General features: G+C 36.8%; 1 protein-coding gene across 11 annotated transcripts in view; it reads left to right on the forward strand.

Annotated features, from left to right (window-relative positions):
* The window catches only part of NBEAL1 (neurobeachin like 1), an 86,105-nt gene that overhangs the window by 59,734 nt on the left and 7,558 nt on the right, over positions 1-18,813 (forward strand). For 8 of the 11 annotated variants that reach the window (XM_083842772.1, XM_083842771.1, XM_083842767.1 and 5 more), the window contains 19 exons: positions 234-382; positions 1,234-1,367; positions 2,236-2,337; positions 3,591-3,686; positions 3,791-3,915; positions 5,186-5,326; positions 5,417-5,547; positions 7,355-7,464; positions 7,972-8,089; positions 8,799-8,896; positions 9,202-9,318; positions 9,800-9,889; positions 11,118-11,227; positions 11,817-11,989; positions 12,661-12,755; positions 14,763-14,879; positions 15,550-15,711; positions 16,799-16,947; positions 17,634-17,863. In XM_083842772.1, coding sequence (XP_083698898.1) covers positions 234-382; positions 1,234-1,367; positions 2,236-2,337; positions 3,591-3,686; positions 3,791-3,915; positions 5,186-5,326; positions 5,417-5,547; positions 7,355-7,464; positions 7,972-8,089; positions 8,799-8,896; positions 9,202-9,318; positions 9,800-9,889; positions 11,118-11,227; positions 11,817-11,989; positions 12,661-12,755; positions 14,763-14,879; positions 15,550-15,711; positions 16,799-16,947; positions 17,634-17,863 — 2,447 coding nt within the window. Of the gene's footprint in view, positions 1-233; positions 383-1,233; positions 1,368-2,235; positions 2,338-3,590; positions 3,687-3,790; positions 3,916-5,185; positions 5,327-5,416; positions 5,548-7,354; positions 7,465-7,971; positions 8,090-8,798; positions 8,897-9,201; positions 9,319-9,799; positions 9,890-11,117; positions 11,228-11,816; positions 11,990-12,660; positions 12,756-14,722; positions 14,880-15,549; positions 15,712-16,798; positions 16,948-17,633; positions 17,864-18,813 lie in introns of those variants that run through there. The other 3 variants (XM_083842774.1, XM_083842768.1, XR_014586373.1) reach the window with 2 other exon arrangements.

The following is an 18,813-nucleotide window of genomic DNA, read 5'->3' on the forward strand; positions in this document are numbered from 1 at the left end:
AAGTTCATTAAGCCTGAGACTGAAATAGCAAGCCTGAAGAACAAGGCTAAAAAATATCTAGTAGTCTAGTTTGAAACATTCAGGACGGCTAATGAAAGTAACTTCATATAGTCATTTATGATGTACTTTTAATGCACTTCAAATTTGATTTTTTTCTGAACTGTGCTTTTGCCAAGTACCTCAGCAATTGTATTATCTGCCCAACCCCATAACACTTAGTGGTATTTTTGTAGGGATGAGAAGGATGAGCAGAGTCAGAAAGAAAAGCTAATATTGTCTGAAGACTGTGAACTCATTACGGTAATTGATGTGATACCTGGCAGGCTGGAGATCACTACCCAGCACATCTATTTCTTTGATGGTAGCCTTGAAAAAGAGGAAGGTGAGTGTGACCAATAGCTTCTTCTTTACAGTGCAATTCAGCATTCTGCTTTTAGTAGGCCGAGCTTGATTTTTTGGGAATGAGTGCCAAACTAATTGTGAAGAGACATGGTGAGGATCTGTAATTAATATTCCTCTTGGAGGTCAGAGGTCAGCTGATCACTTCAGAATCCTTAATCTGGAACTATAGATACTGACCTGTTAAATTGATTCGATATTCTTAGCATTTCTTTATTAAAAAAATAAATAACATCTGTGCTGACTGTCTAGTTAATGAACAAAATGTGTCATTTCCTCTAAGTTGTTTCTTAAATGGCACTTATGTTCTACATGACAAATGTTTCACCTGTACATTGATTAAAAAGTTGTAGTAAGTAATGATTAAGAAGTAGTAGTATGTAAAAATTAACACGAACTTTAATGGAATATGCAAGGCTAAGTATGAAAACAGTGAACTGAAACATTTGACCAATAGTGGTAAAATAAAATAAAAATAAAAAAGAAGAAACCAATATATCAAGAAGCTGGCCTTTTGGAAATTCTATCTACAAAAATTTTCTGTTTGAGCCCAACTAAGAAATGAAAGGGGTTTTGGTTTATATTTTTATCAACAAAATACATTTATAAAGTGTCTTTGATCAGAATGCAAAGATGTTCTCCATCCCATCAGATATTTTCTGCTGTCTCAATCTTTCAGTAGAAAATGAAGCTAGGAATATTTTCTAGCAAAATGGTTAACTAAGCCACGTATAAAATTTGCTCTTTCTAGGGTGATTGAAAATAATACTGTATTGTGTGTATATGAAAAGTTTTTGATATATTCCAAGTCAGTAATCAAAACATTCTTTCTAGGGGTTGGTTTTGATTTCAAATGTCACCTTTCTCAAATTCGAGAGATACATTTGCGTAGGTACAACCTGAGGAGGTCGGCTTTGGAGATCTTCCTTATGGATCAAACCAACTACTTCCTCAACTTCAATAAGGAGGTACACATTTCCCAGATTTCCTTGATTTGTGTTATTAGCACAAGTGTCAAGTTTTAGTTCACTGATCATATCTAGTTCGAGTCTGGTGTCTTTCATAATACTAGAGCATTAATAACAAAATGTTTGCTAGCTACAGTCATTATGGGAAATTAGACTGCAGTCTCTGAAAACCTCAGTCTGGCATCTAGAAACTGAGTAATTGAAAGGATGAATAAAGCAAGGCTTTTTCCTGTCTCTCTCTTTAATAATACAGAACCATTATTCAACTAAAATTATATCAGTAATAATCTAACTTTAAGCCCACACATCTTTAAAAATAATCTGAGTATATTAATTACAAAGTAAAAGAGTTTTTATTTTACCACAACATTGGAAATCATTGAGATTTCTGTATTCCGTAGTGTAGGATTAGTGAACTTTTTGTTCCTCTGCATTACTCTAAGTGATCCGTTGTGGAACTTTCAGAACTTAAGGTGAGTTACATACTAGTAGGTCAGTTAAAGAATAGCTGCTGTAAAATGGCTTTTTAAATAAAGAAATCGTTTTAATAGTTTGGTAGGGAATATAGCAGTATGGCATAACTTTATTTGAATAGCAGTCTTCCTAGAAGAGTTCTGTGGGAATAATTTTTTTGGTGTAACATCAATAAAAAAGAAGTCACTTCATAAAGTATGCTGCCTTTATATCCTGAAATTGAAGGTTTTATATCTATACACAAAAGGTTTAAACAAAGGTTTATACAGCAAGAGACAGGAGTGCTTAAAAGTGTAACCATGTTCCATTTACTTCACATTTTAATTAACAGAGAAATCGTTTAATTGTCAGCTTTAATTTCTAGAACAAATATTTCTATGCTGTTTTCAAACAGGTAAGAAACAAAGTATACAGTCGAATATTGTCGCTGCGCTCTCCAAATATTTCTGGAACCAGATCTCCACAGGAACTCTTTAAAGCTTCAGGTTTGACGCAGGTATGAGACTTCAGCATAAACGGTCTAGAGCATTCCTCTGCTTCTTGAAGAAATCCTGGAAGGCTCCAGAGTACTGATTTTTTTCCAGTATTTTAGATGGCAATTGCCAACTTCTGTACCCTCAGTCCAGTGTCTGAACTTTAACATGCATATTTTTAGAATTGTTGTTTTGTTGTTGCAATCAGTGAGTTTATGCCATGGTAAATGGATAGAGCTCAGCTCTGACGTGATTATGGCAAGTGTTCCAACAAGAATGGAGAATATGCAGCAGACTTGCTTCTAGTTTTAGTCCATGGTCCTTAATGTACATTTTGGAACTTCTCTCAGTACACGTGCAAACAATGTTCCCTGCTATCTCTTCATGATAAGGCTTTCAACAAAGACCATGTGAAGACTGAGTATGAAGTATTGTGTTAAAGGAATTGGTAACTTTGGTATAATAATAAAATGTCAAAATGTCTATATTACCCTAAACATGGATAACTTATCTAAATAGAGTAAATATATTTTTATTTTCCATCTGTTTATGACATGATCGTGGTTTTCTCTGAGGGAGGGAGCTTTACAGACGAGATGAAGAATATTGGGAGTACTTCACTTTTTCTTTGTTTGCCCAGGGACATAGGGTATCATGTTGCATACTTAAGTAGAGAAAAACATTTTCTGTAATGAAATGTCTCCATCATGCTACAGAAAGATTTTGAGACCTTCTGAACACAGCTCTGTCTGTTCTTTGGTTTAAAATAGAATAATGGAGCAGAGGAGCAAGGACACTAGATTTACAAGTTCCTGTACTGTTAATCAATGGGAGAACAACTTATAAGCTTTGACCTTAAAACTTGTATGGATTTCAAAATTCTGTTCCTCTTTTACCTTCCTTCTCTTTGTTTCTTTCACTTGTGTGATGCTTCCACTTTTTTGTTCTGGGGCAGCTAATTGTCAGCTGCATTATATTTTGAAACAGGACTGGTATTGATCACAGACACAATTTCAGTGAATTTCAGCACAATCAATGCATTTCAATGAAATATAATGCTTCAATGAAATGCAGTATGATCACTGAATCAAAGGGGAAATAAAATCGATTATGACAAATTAAATTTGAACATTCATACCGTGCTTATAGACTTGTGCCTTTTACTTGTGAATGCTATCCTCTAGCAGATAAATACTGACAAGACGTGTAGTTTGCAATAGTAGTAGCTTTGATATAATGACTTCCATGGTATTTTTTTTTTCTTTTTGTCCTTCAGAAATGGGTGAATAGAGAAATATCCAATTTCGACTACCTTATTCAGCTGAACACAATGGCAGGACGAACTTACAACGACCTTGCTCAATATCCTGTGGTAATTTTAAAAAATTAATTTTTTAGTTTTTGCTGAAGGAGTGCACTTTTCCTGTTTCAAAGGAGGGATCTTTAGTCTGTTTGATCTTTGAATTTTTTTTTCAGTTCCCCTGGATTTTACGAGATTATACTTCAGAAGAACTGGACCTGAATAACCCAGCAGTCTTTAGGGATCTGTCCAAACCCATAGGGGTGGTAAATGAGAAGAATGCTAAGGCTGTAAAAGAGAAGTATGTATTTGAACACTTATATTTGTCTTTTCTGAGACTTGAGGCTAATAATACATTTAAATAAATAAAGTGGTGACACTAAAATTTTTTAAAGCTAATTTTATAACATCACAGATGCTTTCGCAAAGATTGTTGATTCTTTGTTCCTGCTGCATTCAGATTAGTTAGCTTATACAGCACTGAAAGGACAATTTACTGTTGTAAATTTTCTGTTGTTTCTCAGATGTGGAGATGAGAAACAGTATGTAGAGATACTCAATTTAATGGTCCAGCAGTTTGAAGAGACATACTGTGTCCTATATTTGTTTCAAGATGAGGAATGTGAAATCATACTGATGAGTTGAGCTGTCTGTTCTGAAAGGTAGCACTGATCCCTAGATCTGTGCCTCCTGTTCTTTTTTTTTGAGCATAGATTATTATCTTTGAAATAAAATATAACTCAGTCACTTCCAGCAACTCCTTTGTAGGTAGGAGTGACAAGTACTTATGTCCACACATCAGTGTAGCTATCCTTCCTTTTTGCTAGTGTGAGGAGTGAGTGCTGTCATACCAGATTGCACTTGCCAGGCTGCTTGCAAAACCATCTTTTTTCAGAAAACTTGGAACACGGAGCATTTTCTTTGAATGATGAGGGTCTATCCCTGACTGTAATGAAACTGGTTTTCTAGCAGTATGTGTAGCTGTAATTTCTCTTACTGGCCTTGTGATTTAAAGAATATATCAGCCAGATGGTGGCACAGTGCTGTAGAGGGTTTGCCAGTAGAAAAGGAAAATTGATATGAGTGTTAAATAAATCTCTTCTCTGCATCCTGAGACAATCACACATGCTTGTTTTTTTTTTTTTAGAATCTTGCAGGAAACTCTCACAAGTCCTTTCAGTAATAAATATTCAGCTTTATTCATGTTTTTATTTGTTTTTCTGTTTTATCTCTTACGTAAAGTTATGCTAAATCAAGCTTGTCTTGCCCTTTATCCAGTTTCTGATGGCTGATAGCAAATGCCTAGGGAAGAGTATAAGAATGGGTATGCAAAGGGTGATCCATCATCTCATGTACCTTTCTGTCTTTCTGTAGTCTTTTGCTTGGGGACTCTGAGCCAGAATTTGAATTCTCATGTTTAATAGAAGATGATGTGCTTTTCTCTTACAAATGACTATGATCATTTCTTTTGAATCCTTCCCTCCAATAAGTACAATTCACGTGTGTATCAGCTGTAGTGCTCAATTGTATTTAGGGTTATAAATATTTTCTTTATTGTATTTTTTTTGCAGATACGAGAATTTTGAGGATCCCCTTGGGATGATTGACAAATTTCACTATGGAACACACTACTCAAATGCTGCTGGTGTCATGCATTACCTCATTCGGGTAGAACCTTTCACAACACTTCATATCCAACTTCAAAGTGGCAGGTATACTGTGAGCATGTAAACAGAGCCTCTATTTTCTTCCTTATTTTACCAAGAGAATGAACGGCCTGATCTGAGTTCTCTGACCCACAGGTTTGACTGTGCTGATCGACAGTTCCACTCTATTCCTGCTACCTGGCAGGCACTCATGGATAACCCCAATGATGTCAAGGAACTTATACCAGAGTTCTTCTACTTCCCAGAGTTCCTGGAGAATCAAAATGGTAAATAGATTGCTCAGAATATTCTGCATGGAACTCTCTTCTTTTACTCTTCTGAAAAGAATTATAAGCAGTTATGAATGCTGTGGAACACTCATTATTTAAGCTTTATAATGTACTTCTATAAACTACTTCAGTCATCACACTGGCTTCAAACTGTTTAGTGAGACACCAGTTGCATTAGACAGCAGCCTGAATGTTGTTTAAAACTCGAGTGGGACCTTAAGGATGGCTAAAATAGTGTTGTCTGCCTAATGTAAAAGATCAGAAGTGCTCATTAGGGTATTTAAAAATGAGAAAGTTAACAAAAGAATTCATACTGAGCAGATAGTGGAAGTTAGTGGAGATTAATTAGTATTCGTTTTATTGGTTTTGTTGGGTGATAGTCTGGACGTCTTCAAAAGTGAGGTCTTGTACTTGTTCCAGGCAATCGGTGTATTTGCTGCTTTTTGCTGTTATCTACCAATGCAATGTTAAGTCACGTGATTTTAGAGCTATGTAAGATTCCAATACCCATCAGAAGAAGGGTGTGTATGTGGAGAATAAGCTGCTTCAGTAATGTGTAATGTTGACTAGAAAGACAACATTGCATTCAAGTATAAGACTCCTAGCCATTTTTTTCTTCACATTTAGTGCGTAGGAGAATTGTTCTTCCTACTAGATGATTTAAAAACAGATTTGTGTGTTTATGCTGCTGATAATTTCGTCTGGTAGCTACAGTCTACTGGAGTTCTAAGTTATAAAAATTTGAAACATCGAAGTCATGCTTTCAAAAGCGTTGTGGTTTAACCCGGCCGGCAGCTAAACACCACACAGCCGCTTGCTCACCCTCCCCCCTCCCTCTCTGGGATGGGGGAGAGAAATGGGAAAGTGAAGCCTGTGAGTTGAGATAAAGACAGTTTATTAAGACAGGGAAATAATAATAACAATAATAATAATGATAATAGTATTAATAATAATAATGTGTACGAAACAAGTGATGCACAATGCAATTGCTCACCACCTGCTGACCGATGCCCAGCCTATTCCCGAGCAGCCGGCCCCCCCACCCCGGCCAGCCACCCCTATATATTGTTTAGCATGATGTCAGATGGTATGGAATACCCCTTTGGCCAGTTTGGGTCAGCTGTCCTGGGTCTGTCCCCTCCCAGCTCCTGCTGCACCCCCAGCCTGCTCGCTGGCAGGACAGAGTGAGAAGCTGTAAAGTCCTTGGCTTGGTGTAAGCACTGCTCTGCAACAATTAAAACATCAGCATGTTATCAGCGCTCTTCTCATCCTAATCCAAAACATAGCACCCTACCAGCTACTAGGAGGAAAATTAACTCTGTCCTAACTGAAACCAGGACAAAAAGTCATTTAAATATTTAGAGTTATTCTAATGAAAGCTGGTGGGATTTAAGGCTTAAAAGCCTTGATTCTACAATAACTTAAACCTGTAAGTAACTTTGTAGTTGTGAGCGAATACTCTCATTTAAATGTTTTGGACTCTTAATCCTGGTAAAATAAAGCAAGTGCAGGTATGTTTAAAGATAGGTGTGAAAATGATTAATGTTACTTTTGAGATTGGCACTGCAGTTTTTACATCATTTGAGTGCTTTGGATAACTTATGTTTCACTTGACATTTTAAAGATTCATAGCAGAACTTAGTCTCCTATGTCAGTGGTAGGGTTATTGTAGATTTGTATTAAGAATTTTTCAATATCCTTCCCATGTGTTGAGAAAGAACCTTTTTAATCTTTATAAAGAAATTGAGATTTTTTTTTGAAGTATTTTGTAGTAACTCTTAAAATTCTCCAAATTACTCACTAGGCTTTAACTTGGGTCAGCTTCAAATATCCAAAGAAGTGGTAAATGATGTTGTTCTCCCCAAGTGGGCCCACTCTCCAGAAGACTTCATTTGTAAACATAGGAAGGCTCTGGTAAGATGATGGTTACACATCTGAAATAATGATAAAGAAAGTACACCTATACATTGTCACTGTGGCTTAAATATAAAATACTGGGACTACATTTGAGCTGGAGTTGGTGTTGAATTTGATGTTACAAGTATCACTAGAATTTTCACTTAAAAGTCCTGTGCATGTAAATAAAATGCTCGAAAGGAGGGAAAAAAATAAAGCCTGAGGATGCTAATGATTTGGGAGTTTGCTGCCTTAGGAGATAAAATGCAGAATTAGGTGTTTTTAGGTGACAGGGCTTAGACATCTTAGATGTGCTATTTTGTTGTATTAAATTTCCATCTTACATGGCAGTTAGTGCACTTAATGCATGTACATATTCTAATGCTTCTGCTCTATACGTTAGTATATACCTAGTTTGTAAATACTCTTAGTTTAGGAATTGAATCTTTTTCACAGAAAATAGTAAATACTTCAAGAAGGGACCAGAATTTTTCACATTATTACAAGAGTGTTTTTTTCTTCCAGGAATCTGAGTATGTTTCTGCTCATCTTCATGAATGGATAGATTTGATTTTTGGCTACAAGCAGAGGGGACCAGCTGCAGTGGAAGCGCTCAATGTGTTCTATTATTGTACTTATGAAGGTATAAAGCAGTATGCTTTCCTGTCATTGTCATCAGAATTGTGGGGTTTCAGCATTAGCTAGAGAGGACTTGATTTGTGATCATGCTATATAGTAGCATATGGTAAAGCAAGAGAATTATGGCTGAAATGTGGCAGCATAACTTATAATTTCTTATCAGACACCTAGAATATTTGATGCTTTAATCAGAAGTTTTGAACCTAAAATGTTAATAAATGTTTTAAAAGAGGGGACTATTTCAAGTGCTTGTGTTTTGTTTCTGAATGTGCTGGGGGCTTTTTTTTGTTGTTGTTAGCTCTTTTGTTTGCTTGACTAAAAACATTTTTGAGAAGGGGTTTCTCATGGATTGGGGTCAAGGAAAATTGTATAAATAAATAATAGATTGAAGATGCAGTCTATTAATACCAAAAGTGAATTTTGGGTGGCTTTTGTGTGCAACTTACTGCATGCATGAAGTATATTAAATCCATTTGACAAGACAAAACCCTGCAACTCTTGCACTGGCAGATATACTTAGAACTCCACATGCAGAGTAGAGTTTTCAGATTGTATTTTATGTGGAAGCATTGTTTGGAGGCTTTTCTGGGGGAAAGGTTGAGAATGCTGCAATTAGTTTGTTTTGTTACATTTGTTTGCCATGTCTTTGCTCAATATATTGTTTGGATTATGTTTATTTTTTTCTACCCTTCATCTTTCTTGTTGTGATCCAGGGGCTGTGGATTTGGATGCTTTAACAGATGAAAAAGAAAGGAAAGCATTAGAAGGGATGATAAACAATTTTGGGCAAACTCCCTGTCAGCTGTTAAAGGTAATGCTGTTTGTTCCTTCCCAGTCAGACCCTTGAGGTTAAATCCAACTGAATTACAAAGGACTTTGGTTTGTAATTTTAACTTAAGTCTTTTCCACATCAACATGTATAAGGGTCACATTGATGGAAATATAGCATAGCATTTTCAAAGAAATCAGTATTCTTTCAGAAAGTGAATTAGGTGCTTAAGAGTCTGTTTTCCTGTTGGTTGTTAATAAGATTCTGAGTACCATATATGACTTGAAAAATTGGTAGATTTCTCTAATTTGATTGTCTAATTTGACACTCCTTCAAATGTCTCCTAGGAGCCCCATCCTCAAAGGCTGTCGGCAGAAGAGGTAGTGCAAAGACTAACTAAAAGTGATACCTCTACTCTGAATCTCTTCCAGCACCTCACTGAACTGAAGTCATTCTTCGTAGAGGTAGATACATTATTTGAGATTGTTTAAAGTCTAATCTGAAACTTCTGATCTACTTGAAACAAAAAGCAGTAACCTAGATGAAAACAAACTTGCTTCCGGTGAAGGAAATATTTTTAAATACAATTTGTATCTGCCTTTTTAGTTAGCTTTGTAAAAGTTGATATATTTGTATCTGCTGACATCTTGTTTAAGTATTGAGTTAGCCAGCACTCTGTGAAAGCTAAGAACAACACTGGTGATATCTGGATACTCACTGAGTTTGGTGGCTAAATTCATTGATTCGGGACAGAGCCAGGGTTTAAGCTCTGGTATTTGTTACGCTCTATACTTGTATGAACTGAGGATGTGTGTATCAGTGTCCAAGAGTACTTTATGGGTCTGGTATTGATTCCAGAGGCTTTGGGTCTTCCTCTTTACAGGTTCTGCATTTGTCCCTCAGCTCTTGGTTATAATTAGAACAAAATTGTGTCATTTCTCTTAGGGAATCAGTGATGGTGTCCCCATTGTCAAAGCCGTTGTCCCCAGGAATCAGTCACGTTCCTTTATGTCTCAGGGAAGCCCAGAGATCTTGGTGAGTTACACATGTTAACATTAAACTTGGAGACTGACAGCAGTCAAAACAAATAGGTGCATTTTTTTGTACAAAGTTTTTTTGTTTTTTTTTTTTCATACAAAGTTTGTAGAGAAGTACTTTCTAACTGTTCCTGTTGAAATGTGTTCCTTTTACCTATGATGAACATCAGCTATCAGTTAAAACTTTGTCTCCTGGAGAAGTCAGGCTGATTTGTTGAATGGCATTTAAGTGCTTATGAGAGTAAGTAGTGGTGAGGTGTATTGTAAGTTGTCTACCTGATCCACTTCCATAATAGCAATCAATTTCCTAATGTAAAGCAGTCTGGCTTTAAAATGACAGGGTTGAGTTATTAATGACACCATTACATTTATCATTACTTTCCAACCCGTATCTTAATCTGTGCCATGTCTGGCATGTGCACACTCCAAAGGCTTATACTGTTCCTAAAATTAAATTTTTCACTGCCTAATACAGGTTCTGGTATTATGGCAGATGTCCAAATGATGAAAGGAGGGCAGTGTTTGCATATTTATGTCTATATTCATGGTCTGCATAATGGCCCCTGTGCAATAATATCTGTGTTTTGCAGGAAATAATATTTTCTGACATTCATATTTTGTAGGTCAAATTCATTGTCCTGGCTTAATGTAGTATGTTTGTCATTTGGAATCTGAAAACATCGAAAATTCTCATTGTGTTTTTTTCTAAATGTATCATGAAAATAATCTTGAATATTTCAACTTCTTCCTTGCTTCCTCAGAAACAGAGCTGTAGTACAAGTGTTTTTCAAACTACCTGTATTAATATGTTAACTATTACTGGTGACTATTTCAAAGAGAAGAAAAAACTTAAATGATAGAATTGTAATGAAATGTTTGGGGTTGAAGGGCACTGGTTGGTTGTTTTTGTCTTTTTCTTCTTAAAAATCAGCTTTCTTTGACCTGTCTATAACATGCAGTATTTTTACTTGGTAATAAGTACCGCATGTGGATTATAATCTTTGAAAAGGAAAGTAGATTTGCTTTTTTGATCCTTCCTTGTTGAAACTACGTATCTGAGCTGGACTTTGTTTTAATGTGCAAGGGTGTGGGGTGTTCCTTTTTTTTTTTCTTAGTGGTAAACTCTTAAGAAATATGTGCTTTTTTGTTTTTTCCTGATGTAAGCTCCAATACCAGAAAATAAGTCCCTGGGTTTCACCAATTGTAATTCTATCAAACTTTTTCAGGTAACAGCAAGTCTGAATTGCATTATTGGAACCCATGGTTGGCTACCTTATGATAAAAACATCTCCAACTATTTTACATTCATCAGAGATACCACAGTGACAAATCCCAAGTAAGCAAATGGTGGTGATAGGTACAGATGAATGCATCTGTGGTAACAAAATACAGTAATTGTCTGACAATCAATGGACTGTACTGTTTTCAGTGACTGAGTTTTCAGTTAAGAATATATTTTCTAATGTTCAATAATACTAATGTTCTAGTAAAGAGTCCTGTAAGTAGCATTTCAGGGTTCTTCATTCTTAGAGCTACTTCTAATTCTATTTTTTCTAGTTACCAATCATAAAAACTCTTCTTGAAATCTGAGATGAATACTCATTGTACATTCTTAAACTATAGCGAAAGCATGGCACTTTTGTATTTGATTTTTGAGAAAATTATTTTTCTTTAATATTCCAATATTTGCTAGGGACATGAGTTATCTGTACAGAATTAAATGACTGAAAAGATGTAAGGTGAAATCTGGTTTCCACTGATGGCAGTGACAGTTTTGCTATGGATATTGGGGGGGCAAAATTTCACCTTTATTTATGTGTAACTTCTTCTAAAGATAGAACTTATTACTTTTTAAGGATATCAGAAGTGCAAGATAAATTGATTTGAACTAAGTTTAATTTTAACTGCCCGTCACTTGCCTACAGAACACAGCGCAGCATGAGTGGTCCTTTTGCACCTGGGCTGGAGATCACCTCTAAGTTGTTTGCAGTATCTCATGATGCAAAACTCCTCTTTAGTGGAGGACACTGGGACAATAGCATCAGAGTGACATCTCTTACAAAAGGAAAGCTGATTGGACAGCACATCAGGCACATGGGTTAGTAACTCTTTATATAGTGAAATGAAAGGTTTTATGTTGGAAATTCTGAGAAATTCCTTCTCAGAAGGAGTAGTCAGGCATTGGGAACGGGTTGCCCAGGGAGGTGGTGGAGTCACTGTCCCTGAGGGTGTTTAAGGAAAGGTTGGATGTGTTGCTTAGGGACATGGTTTAGTGGGTAATATTGGTGGTAGGGGGGTGGTTGGACCAGGTGTTCTTGGAGGTCTTTTCCAGCCTTAATGTTTCTATGATTCTATGTATTGTACCTTGACTTTTGTCCTTCTTGATCGAATTATACTCAGTGCACCTGGGCTGGTAGGCATAGTGGTCATAAAGGAACGGCAGCATAACAACAGAGGAATACTTAAACCATGATTATACACATATATTTGAGTATGGCTTTTTAGTAATTGTAGTGATGGTTTAATGTAGTTTCAAAATAAGGCTTGACTTCCTTTTTTAGGTAACAAACATGATTAAATTATGCTGGTACACCTGGTTGTATAATGGTGTCATTGGTTGATACAGTCTCATCAGTCGTCATCACAGCAGAATGCTTCATGCTGACTGTAAATGAGGATACATTGTTGACATCTTGTGTGCTTTTTGTCAAATTGTGGAGAAATTAGTCTTAAACTATATCAACTTCTTGTTATCCTTTCTTTGTCTAGATATTGTGACCTGCTTGGCAATAGATTACTGTGGAATCCATTTAATTTCAGGCTCCAGAGATACTACCTGTATCATATGGCAAATAGTTCAGCAGGTATGTTGTATAGGCATACTCTGAGAAGCTGTTTCTGCATGCTTCTTTTGTTTCATTGTTTTGCTGTGAAGGTTCATTGATTTCCTTTCTGCCAGCTTTCCAGGGAAAAATAGCTCACAAAACCTGATTAACTTAGTAATTTTGTTAGTCCCATTATCTTCTATGTTTGAAATATTTACTATATACATGAGTTACTATATAGCTAAAGTACAGTAACACTGATGGTTCTTTGAGGTTACTTTTCTCTATTTAAAGGCACTTTCAAAGATTTCACAGGTTATTTTCAGGATAGGCAAGTATCATCCCTATTGTCCAGAAAGAAGAATGGGAGGACAGAAACACTGCTTGAGACTACAGGAATTAGAACAAATACTAAAGCAATGCTTATAGTTAAGGATTTTTACATTTCTAGGCTGCTGCTAATTATAATAGTTGCATTTTAACATTGTATTTCCTCTGTGGGAAGTACTGATGCATAGTAACCAGGAGTTAGCAAAGACATCACTAATCTGTTACCTGAATTTATGCTGGCATTTTAGAATTCTTTGATATTGCTTTCACACTGTGAAAGAGGTTGTGTGATGCATGTGTGTACTTACACTCAAAGTGTGAGGCATCTCCATTGTTATGCATTTTAAATGTTCATTTCTGCTGCTTCATAAAAGTACAAATAGCATTAATTGCAGAATGGGCCTGTTATGTGTTACGGACAGTACATTTGGTCATGTCACCCTGTTCTTACCACTGAACCTAAAGTTAGCACATTAAACCAGTAGACTGGTACATAACTGTGTTTAGTGGATGCATGCTGTGAAAAAAAGTTAGCTGTCTTTTATGATGAGAGTATTTACAGTTCTTTCAAGACGTATTCTGTACTTAGTACAAATAGTGCGTCATCAAAAAGGCAAGACCTAAGTGCTTAAAACAGTATTTTTTGTCTCAAGACAGAATAAATGTTAGAAACATCATAGTTTATCTTTTCGGAGTGAGTTGAATGACGAGTCCTTCTCTGGAGAGTATTACTGTTTAGAATTGTTTTTCTTTAGGATTTTTAATCTACTTTTTATTTAGCGGATATATAAGTGATGTTTTATGTATTGTAAATTCTTCTCATGAGAGTTTTATCTTGGTCTTTACAAAGTGAGAATAATGTTCTGCGTACTGCAACTTCTGTTCTACTTCTCTGCCCTGTATTGTTTCTTCTTTCCCAGCTCTTTAATCTGATACTTGTTCTGCATTTCCTGTATGCTTCAGGATTTCAGGACTTGGTTGGCAGATTTCTAACACACAAACTAGACTGGAGAGTTCTCTGCAGAACTATTTACTGTACCTTCTCTGTAAGCACAGATCTTGCCTCAGAACTGGTCTGAGAATAAGTCTTTATATGCTGACAGTATGCTCACTGGAACAAAAGTACTAAATTGTTTTGACATCCTGCAGTCATGTGAGCAATTAATATTTTTAATGAGCATTATTGCAATATTTCCATTTTATATCATACTAGCGGCAGTCACTTAGAAGTATTATTTCCTTGGTTTTCCCCTAGAAAATAGAACAGAGTTACGTTCATTTTTAAGCAAAAAATGGGTTTCGTATTCCTTGAGATTGGCTATGAAGGCAGTGCTTAATTCCAGGGTAAGCTGTAAGAATTGAATAAGCCCAGACACATGGACAAAGAAAAAGTAGGTGGATGGACAAATGACTCCTGTTAGGACTGCTTGCTGTGGTAGTTGCACACACAGTCATCTGAAGAGAAAGAAATCGACTAAGTAATTCTGTCTTTCACGTCCACATAGTACCTGTATGTGCATTCATTCCTTGATTTCAGTAAGTAGGACTGCTGACATAAAAGAATAAATTGAAATTGCAATGGGTGAGTTGTGCTTTTGGTTTTGGCCTATGTCAAATATACATCCCGCACAACTGATGCTGAAGATACCAGAAACTTATTTTTGTTTGTCCTTCAGCTGCAAGAGAATGTGTCATTGCACTTTTTGTTACTCTCAGGGAGGAGTGCCTGTCGGCCTGGCACCTAAGCCATTACAGATCCTTTATGGGCATACTGATGAAGTTACGAGTGTTGGCATCAGCACTGAACTGGACATGGCAGTGTCAGGATCCAAGGTAAGAATTTTAATACTTTTCCCTTCTTTGTCATTTCTTCAGTCAAACCCTAGAGCACGTTTGAAGAATAATACCAAAAATGTGACTATTTCACAATTTCTTCTTCAACCTGGCACATCAAGAACATATGTGCCATCTCCCTTGCTGCCTACTTAAATCAATCTGTCTCAAACAGTGCTCTACACAGCACAGGCCTCAGCTACGCATGTTGTGCTAGTTTGTACAGATGAGCTTCGAAGTGTATGGACTTATTTGGAGAACTGAACCTTCTCGCAGAAACAATTCTGTGACGGCTCCTTCCCTGCTTGCTTAACCTTGAAGGCTCTTTGCTTACTGAAGCTCTGCATTTCTGTACTGCACTGTCAGGCTGCTGAACTCTGTAATGCACATCATGCCCAGTCATAAATGTGGCCTATAAAATGGCCGATTTGTTGTCTATCCTGCCCCTATTGCTCTGTTTGCATTTGTTTTTACATATGCCTATAGTACATGGCCTTGAGGGGGAAGGATTCCTCATGCAGGGTTCCTAAAGCTCAGAAGTCCTAATCTCCAGTTAAGATTTTAAGTACTTTTAAAATAATTCATTTTTATTCAAATACTCATTCTGCCTGTTACTGTAACTTACCTCAGAGTTTGCTGCCAACAACTTACCTAAATTTGGTCTCTGCAGGATGGGACAGTTATTATGCGCACTATTCGGAAAGGTCAGTACATGAGAACTTTGCGACCACCTTGTGAGAGTTCCCTCCTGCTGACTGTTCCCAATCTGGCTGTGTCCTGGGAAGGCCATATAGTTGTCCACACTAGCATAGAAGGAAAGACCACTCTTAAGGTACTTAGCTTCATGGAATACCTCTGTTTCTTTTGCTGAAGATTTTAATCATAAATTTGCCTGATTTTACCCTTATTTCCTTAAAAACTGAGGCTTTTTTGATCATGACATGTCTTTCCTTTTTCTTTTAGTTTTGCTAGCCAATTTTAGTGTAATTTGATAAGGTAAATCACAGACATACTGTGCTCCTGTAGGTTTCACAAGAATCTCCAAACACCTGCAAGGCAGATGCCCAGCCATGCACTAATTAATCATCTTGTGAGAGCTGTTTTGAAATGCAAAACTAGGAGTTTTGCAAGTTCCACTACACACAAAAATAGAGGTTTATAAGGGGAGCAGTGAGTTGTAGATGCAAGATGCCCAGGGACTACACTGGTGTTTCTTAGTTTTGGATTGGAGAGACAACTATAAGGTTTGCTATATAGCTTATTCTGTCTAATGAGTGGCTGTGTAGTTGTTCTAAGTGTAGAACTGTTATGATTTCTGTGAGAATGGGAACTTTCCTGTAAGACAAACTTACTGGATATAGGCATGCTAGCTGCATTGGGAGGACTGGGGAGAGATGAAACACCAAGGTGTTGCCAGGCTGGAAGAACTTCAGATGGTCATGTTAGCTGTGTCTTTAATCCATCAAGAATTTGTTGCCTTGTCCAAAAAGTGCTTCCAGCTGTAGTTTGACAAAATAAACTTGTTTCCTTCTACTTTTCAATTCAGGGTGAGGTGAGGAGACTGAGGATAAGAGGGCTTTTTCCTTCTTCCTTAACAAAAAACATCAAAAGACAAGGACCTGTCCATTAAGTCCATGAATGTTTCCAGAAAATTTTGAATTGATTAGATGGATAGGTAGGATCTTATGTTACATCAAGAGGTAATGAAGAGTAACTTCAAAACCTTCTGTACAGGACCAGGTACACTTACATGTAAGACATGGGCTCAGTTCTCATATCATTCAACAAGCAAGCTGTTGTCAGTGATATTATCTGTAGGTTACTGCCCAAGTCAACTCTTACCAGTGAGCTAAATATACAGATAATACATTTTTAAGCCTACCAGTCCTCTGTGATATATTTATTTTTGATTTATTCAGGATAAGAATGCGTTACATCTCTATTCTGTCAATGGAAAGCATCTGAGTTCTGAGATTCTGAAGGAGGAAGTGTCAGATATGTGTGTGACTGGCGAGTATATTGTGATGGGCAGCTTACAAGGATTTCTTTCCATACGGGATCTCTACAGGTAATGTGCAACCAATGAATTGATTATTGAGGTGCAAATACAGAGGTTCATTTAGAAATGGCTGTTGTAATGTCAATTCTGCTTGGTGCTATAGGTGGTAGCAATTGCTTTTTTCTGTATTCCTGGAGAAAAAAAAATAAAAAAACACCTAAGGGGAACTAAGATGGGAGAATGGAAAATGAGAAGTTGTACCAGTCCACTTTCCTCCCGTGCATTTATCCCAACCATAGGCCTTGTGCTGACAGAATTTAGGAAGAGCTGTGTCTAATGCAGGCAAGTTGTGGTTGTCCTCATGTCTGGTTAGTCACTGGGAGCTCAACAACTTGGTACTGTGATCAAACCTTGTATAGTTCTGCACTTCTCTGTAGAGCTCCACTGCTTCTCAGAATGGGAGTGACCTTTGTCACTTAGGCAGCTGTGGGACTAATGTTACTGATCTTCCAGTGAGAGTGTCTTAATTTTCTGACTTAACTTGCTGTGCCCCTTCTTTTTATTGAAGCTGTATTCTGAGGTATGATTTGAGCTTTCTGTAAGAGTTCATAATAAGAAGAATTGCAAACTGGATCCTTGAGAAACTCTTTTATAGCACATCCTATGGTCTGTGATCTCAACTGCAAAGTGATTCTTTTCAATATGAAAAATATATATACATAATGTACTTTCTCTATGTCTGTTGTTCATTTCAGCCTGAATCTGAGCATCTCCCCGTTAGCCATGCGACTACCAATTCATTGCATTTCTGTCACTAAAGAGTATAGCCACATCCTTGTTGGCTTGGAGGATGGCAAGTTGATTATCGTTGGTGTTGGCAAGCCAGCAGAGGTAAAACCCACCATCAAGAACTTTTTCTACCGAACAGTGGGAAGTTCACTTATTTCTGCTTTCCAGCTGAGCAAGAGGTCTCCTCTATGGCAGGGTAAATTTAAGAGCAAGTTTCAGTTTTCAGTGGGAAAGAAATAACTTTTGAGACTGCTGTACTGAAATTTCTCATAAAGAATCAAAGATATATAGGGATCGCAGATGGGAAGCTCAGCTGGACTAACTTGCAGACTTTATCACTGACATCTGAATAAGCAAAATCTTAGTAGCTATTCTCTTCTGTATGTGATAGTGTTGTCAGCCACTTTCTGGTGAAACAATTTTCCAGAAGAAAAATGGAAACTAAAGAAAGCGAGCTTCTTTTATTTTTTTTGTGGTTTCCATCAGATGTCCTTTAATATGCATTGACTGACATTGGGGAAAACAAATTACTTTCTGTTAAGAGTGTCTAATTGTAATGCGTAAAGAATTACTTGTGTAGGTTTCCCATATGCTCTGTGCTCCATATGGTGAATATAAACTTGTTGGTACTGCATATGCAATATCAAATACAGAGCATCCATCTGTCAAATAGCTATGCCCATTTTTTCTTGTGCAAAACACAGGTTTTGCTCTAAGTACTTCTTGTCATAACTTTCAAAGTGCTTTAGTTAACTTAAACTTGCCTCTCTTTATAACTTGATTTCCATTGTGCTGCAGTGTATTTACTTGAAATTGTGGTAACCACTCTTGCATGACCTTTAGTACATGCCAGAAGAGTTTGTCTTAATTTTATAGTTGGGTTGTGAAAACAGAGCAGCTTTATTTGTCAGTGTTTGAAAATGTTTTAGCTAGGAGATACACGGTTTAATACTTTAAAAAGGCTTCATGGAATGGTAGTCTAATTTTGGTTGCAGCAAATAGGGAGGGAAAGTTTCCACTGCCTTCCAGCTGGACAGTTTTTTCCTACTGTAGAGTTGATAAAGAGCTGCTTATGATTTTGTTAAACATATGTTTGTAACAACAGCTTTAAAGTCACTTTCACTTCTGTTTCCTAATCCATAGAAA

The sequence above is a fragment of the Anser anser genome (assembly GCF_964211835.1).
Source record: "Anser anser genome assembly, chromosome: 6".
Classification (NCBI taxonomy): domain Eukaryota; kingdom Metazoa; phylum Chordata; class Aves; order Anseriformes; family Anatidae; genus Anser; species Anser anser.